The sequence below is a fragment of the Dendrobium catenatum genome, unplaced genomic scaffold (genome assembly GCF_001605985.2).
Source record: "Dendrobium catenatum unplaced genomic scaffold, ASM160598v2 fragScaff_scaffold_1024, whole genome shotgun sequence".
NCBI classification, from domain to species: Eukaryota; Viridiplantae; Streptophyta; class Magnoliopsida; order Asparagales; family Orchidaceae; genus Dendrobium; species Dendrobium catenatum.
This window is the reverse complement of record NW_021319486.1, coordinates 3180809-3186903: the sequence shown is the minus strand read 5'-3', so window position 1 is coordinate 3186903 and position 6095 is coordinate 3180809. Positions and strand designations below refer to the sequence as shown.

Below are 6095 nucleotides of genomic sequence, written 5' to 3'. Positions count from 1 at the left end.
AGTAGTACAAACAATGTCTTGCTCCAAAATTTAAGTTAATAATGTTCATCAATTCAATTCCATTTACTTTGGTAACTTTTTTTACTCTAATATTTAAACTTTGTATAAGTTTTTTTAATTGTATATCATTCTATTATATTTTGTAGAGGATGAACTTATAAATTAGGAGACAACCTTTAGATCTCCTCCAAATTTTAAGGACACATAGGTTTGGCATATTAGTTTTATCTTAAAGACTATATTTCCTAAGCTCTAGGTTAGGTGTTTGATTTTGTTGCCCATAATAGTTAGGTGTTTGATTCTATTGCCCATAATGAGATAGTATAAGTTTTCTTCTATGTTAAGAAATATGTTTGCATAGCAAACTTTGGGTATTAAGAACCTTAGTCCTAGAGCATGAAATTGGTCAAATGACATAAATATCATGATATCTTTCTTGCTCTTTTGCTTAAATTTCCTAAACACATTTAATTATTTATCTAATTTATTGCTTGGACTTGCTTGATATTTGATGATTACCATATGACTTGTAATTATACTACTATGTAAGAGTAAAGATAGTTACATGTGCTTGAACAATCAAATTCATATCACATCTTAGCATTTACCTTCATAATCAACTTACTTGAGATTATATTATTTACTTTTGCTTAACTTTAGGGGATATATATAATTAAGTTAAATATTTGAAATTATGGTTGAAAGCCATTTTGGTTGCAAGAAGTATTAGTGCAAAGCAAAAGTAAATGATATAGTTCTGAAATTTTGTTATTTGGTTGAATAATAAATAAATGCAGAGTGAAATAATGGCGTATTTGAAAACCCTTCTCAATTTATTTGGATGAATTTCAAATAGATTGCTTGTGTAAAGTATTGCTAGTAGCCACATGTCAACTTTGATCATCGTCACCACATCTGTCAATACTATGTTATATACTAAATTAATTTTACTTCAAATCAAACATAAAATATAATCTCATACAATTTATAATGTACTGAACCAAACAACTCAAAAATATTTTCAATACACTACATTTATTTCATATTGTATCATTACATATAATTAACCTACATTTTATGTGTTTCATTATTCTATATTTAGCTTTCTCCAATGCATTCATTATGTTTGATTTAGGCTTTGTTTGGGGCGGCTTTCTTACTGCTTCTTAAAACAACTTTGTATTAGAAAGCTGTTTTAAAAAGCAGTAAGAAATCTGTCCCAAATGAAATTTTAGGCTGTCGTTTGAGACAGCTTTAGACCGCTACTTTTTTTAAACTTTCAATAAATTTTTGTTCAAAAAAATAGATTTACAACATAGTAAGAAAGTCATCCCAAAGAAAGCATTTAAAAGAAAGTTTTAAATGCCTAGTTGCAAACCTAATTCATTCCCTCCTAGGCCTTCTCCAGCCGTTCGGCAAACAGGCGAATGGAGAGCCTCAGATGTGCCAACCGAACTCCATTTTTGCCGGCATTTAGTCGCTTATGAACAGTGCGACGCCAATATTGGTGTCGCACAGTTCACTTTCGCCATTTTGTTCTCTCTACCGAACTCCGTCTGAGAAAGCCGCGAAAGAAACAACGATGATTTTGGGCAAAATGGCGTTCCACTGGAGATGAATCACGGCACTTTTTAATTTTACTGCATTTTGCAGTGAAAAATGAGAGTTTCCGTTGGAGATGCCCTTAAGTGCAGCACTTTTTCCCTTACAACAGTATTCCCGAATCATATAAAATCTAGAGATCTGAACGCTGCCTGGAGTACTAGACAAGAGATTTCTAATTTCCCTTCACTCATCGTTCTTTGCTGCTTTCATGATCTCCTCATCTCTTCACTTTTCAGAAGAACGACATCACTAATCACCTCCAATCAGCCTATCATTACATGATGTCACTGTCACTTGATGTCTATTGCCACTCGCTCTCCATTGCTAATTTCTCCTACAAGAGATGCTCCTCATACGTCATGTCTCTCTCTATATTATATTTAAGCCTTCTCTAATTTGAGTAAGGGCTATTTTTTTACAAATATAAATTAAGCAGAACATCAAAAAAATATTTTTATCAGGAGTAAGAAAAGAACTAAAAAAAAACCAATAAAACAACTCAAAATGTTGCATTTAGATTCAACCTTTCAACTTGTGCTAGCACATGTTCCTACCAAGTGCAGGAAAAAATATAAGCCTATTTGCACGCCTTATGTGCTTGAAGTTAACTAATAAAACTGATCAAAGCAACTCCAACCCATCACAGAGGAACCATGAAAAAGAAAAGCCATGAAGTTTACTATTGATAGTTCAGTTCCTCTGTATTTTGTTGGGCTGAGGCCTCACAGTTTGATAAGAGAATCCTGATGATGCTGCTGTCATGGCAGAAAACAGATGAGGAGAGCTACTTGCAGTGAAAGCTGCAGATGCTGGCCACTGGATTCCGCCGCCCATTGCAGAAACCGGCAGCCTTCGAGGCTGCTCGTTGCTGCTGACCGATAAAGAAAATAGTCCTAAACCTTCATCTTTTGTTTTCATTCCATGGCTACTGCTTCGAAACTGCATTAAAATTGAATTAAGAAATCAGATTAGGCATCATCATGGGGAAATAATTCAAAATTTAATTCCATTGACGGACTACCCACTTGCTTATGGTTAGCAAATTCAAGCCGATGGGCCTGGAGGACTGGAGTTTGGATATATATGCTGCTTGAGGGATGATGATTAGTTCTGTAATGCTCTTGTTCAGGCAGGTTAGGCTTGTCATCGTACTATAAAAGGAGCAAATACTGCAACTTAGCTATATTGTTTTATCTTTTTGGACTGGTGTTTGAACAGAAGAAGATTGCTATACCTTGGGTCCAGTGCTTCTAATCCATTCAGGTTCATAACTCATTTGAACCCTCTGATCCATGATCATCAAGCCATCATCTTCAATCGGTGCAAGACTTCTTTTAGAGCTGAAGCTCCCCAAAGTGAGATCCAAATTATGATCAGCTTCTACATCTGTTATCAGTTTTCAGAAAAATAAAAGCATTGTGTAATTGATTGAGAGCCTCAAAAGGTTATTTTTTTGATCTCATTCAAATTAGAAACTACCTTCAGAGTTGAGCTCTTCTCCATATTTCCTTGGGTCGAAGTTGGTCACTGCATCCCTCCCATTGAGCCTTATTGCAGCTTTATCATAAGCCCTGTAAGTCACAAAAAGGGCAAATATTCATACAACAATAAGAAAAATACAAGTTCATGATTCTGAAAATGCATTATGGTTTAATATTTCATACCTAGCAGCTTCAACTTCTGTATCAAATAAACCCAAATAAACATATCTATTACAAAAATAAGATTTGAAAAGTTAGATTAGCAGAACATTGTAAGGAAATTTTAAGAATCTGAGAAGGATATGATACATACTTCTTGCCTAAAAGCTGGCCTAATCTAGCCTCCCATCTGCCACATTTGTGAAGGGTAACCCCTCTAAACTTAGAACTTCCTCTAGGAAATCCTGTACTTTGCCTTCTAAGAAGAAGAACAAATTCCTCCTTTGTTAGATTACCCATCTGCAAGAAAAAAATAAATGCATTTTGCTAAACTTTTTCAATAAAATTACTGATCAATTACTTGCCTAAGAACCTATACCTGCTTCAGTTCATCCTCATAGTCACTCAGGATGAAATTAATGTCTGCTTCAACGCCACGAAACTTTAGGGCAGCTCTGTCATAAGCTCTAAAAAAAAAATGAAAAAAACTATAGAATTCAATCTGAAGGTTCAAATTTTAGAAGGGAGAAATGAACAGAACAAAGCTTTAACAAAATTTTTGGACTAGAATGAAGAGGGTTAACTACCTTGCAGCAGCATGAGCTGTGTCGAATCCTCCTGCACAAGGTAATCAATTGCCACGATGAAATTTTTTGGGTTTTAAAATCACAAAAACCGATTTTTTTTAATTATTTGTGAGAATAATTCTTACCTAAATAAACTTGTTTGCCACAATCCCTGGAAGAAAAATATAAAGAGGACAATGAGAACATATATATATTTTAAAAAGGTCAAAACGGAAAAAGATTCAAAATCAAAATTTTTTTTTCAGTACTGTGGAAGAAGGGAAAGTGAAAAAGAATACCAGATGTGGGATTCCCAACGACCGGTCCTCCGGTAGAAGGTGACACCACGGTACTGTGAGCTCCGTGATCGCGGGCCCCGCCGGCTCTTTTTGATTGGCTGCGAGACCACCATGTTCTTGACAACGCCGCCGGCCATGGCCGGCTCCGACAGCTTCAATCCGAACCTGGTGTTCTGCTCCGGCGGCATACCACCGGCGCCTAAAGTAAGCAATGGTAACTCCGGCTTCCGTTCACTAATCGGAAAGAACTGGTGCGTCACTACCGTCTCACTTTCGCCTGAGTAGCTCTCCTCGAACCCAAACAAGTCCTCAACGCCGACTCCACCGTTCGAGTGCTCGATCACGACGGTAGAGGAGCTGGAGTTTTCAGTAGACCCCGCTCCAAGCTCCATCACCATGGCTTCGGAACCGCCTGAGGAGATCTCCTCGACTTGGGATATCGCAGCATTTCTCTGGTCCGGCGACTCATTGAGATCCCACATCTCTCAGCTTTTCAAGCAAAATCCAATCTTTCTTCCAAAATTTTTTCTCCAGCGAACTTTAGAGAAGAAAGGCGGGCTTCTTTAGAGAACACTTGTGGGCAAGCTTCCCCCTTTCTCTGCTTCCCCTCTTTCTACAGTAAAATCTAAAGCGCAAAGAGGCACAAACTTTGCCAAACTCGGCCGACGAAATCTAATGAGAGAACTTCAAAGAGAAATCTAAGATATGAGTAAAAAAAAGACGCAGGAGGAAGAGACCAAGTTGGCCTTCTTCTCTACCGTTATTCTTTCTCTCTTCAAAAATCAAACATCCTCCTCCCCACACGCTCCCCGCTTTGGTTACTTGTAATGGCAGCTAGGAGAAAGGGTTATAAAAGAAGATGAAGAGGTAGGCATATAAAGTCCCGCTTCCCACGTTAACCAAATCGAAAAGAATAATCCATGCGTCAATTTCTCTAAGAGTTTCACCACTAAACTTGAAAGAGACCCATTGCCCTATGTTAATCTGACCTATTAAACTCTTAAGAAAATGAAAAAATAAAAATAAAAATCCTTATATCTTCATCAGATTTTAATTAAAATAAAATAAATAAATTTCTATTATATTTATTTCAAAATGAATTCATTAATTTCATTTTATAGAAAAATAAAAATAATATTTGTATTTTAAAATTATAAAATTTACAAATTTATTTTGAAATTAATGTAATATCCAAAAATTCAATTATTCATTTGTTATATTTATCTTAAGATACATCTACAAATTTTAAATTATCCTAATTAAACTTCAATCATAATTGTGAATGAATTGCAATCATTAATAAAATAATAATTTGTTTCATCCCCTCTATTGCACAGTTGTTATTCATTAACAATTATCTTAACTACCCACATTTCGGAGAGGATAAAAATTAATAATTTTATAATAAATATTATATATAATTTATAAAATTTTAATAAATTGATAATACATCAAATTTTTGTTTGAATTATAACTTTGGCATAGAATTCCTCAGACTTCAATTTTGTATAATGATGTTAGGCATAAGAGCAAAATTAATAGGCATCTGCTTAAAATTATTTATAAAAAATTGCAATTTTACTTCACTTGTACAAATATTTTTAATTAATTTACATTTTATAATATATTTTTATTGAATGAATAATATATAAATCTATTATAATTATGTAGTATTATTTAAGATGAAAAATAGGTGAGAAATATGAGGATAACCTCATCAAAATAGGATAAAGCATATTAAATATTAATCATAATATTATGATCGAATTTTTAATTCTTTTTATTGGACTGCATATATTCAGAACATTATAAATAAGAAAGTTAAACTATTTTATATTTCTTCAAATTAAATTATTGCATATTTATTTAATTTTAAATAATGGAAGGTCTGTGAACATTAGAAAACATTTGCAAAGCAAATTGTTTAAGAAAAAAATTATATACAACATATTAAAAAATTATGAGATAAGTATTTCAATTTAAAA

At 33.9% G+C, this 6095-nt stretch overlaps 1 protein-coding gene across 1 annotated transcript; it reads right to left on the bottom strand.

Annotated features, from left to right (window-relative positions):
- Window positions 1–2095: 2095 nt before the first annotated feature.
- On the bottom strand, window positions 2096–4937 carry LOC110097153 (AP2-like ethylene-responsive transcription factor TOE3). The gene is made up of 10 exons (XM_020823401.2): window positions 4111–4937; window positions 3958–3983; window positions 3833–3863; window positions 3625–3712; window positions 3400–3545; window positions 3270–3314; window positions 3085–3176; window positions 2840–2991; window positions 2631–2756; window positions 2096–2544 (listed from the first exon to the last, which is right to left on the bottom strand). Exons 1-10 carry the CDS (start codon window positions 4590–4592, stop codon window positions 2296–2298), a joined length of 1437 nt encoding a protein of 478 aa, XP_020679060.1. The 5' UTR covers window positions 4593–4937; the 3' UTR covers window positions 2096–2295.
- Window positions 4938–6095: the final 1158 nt, after the last annotated feature.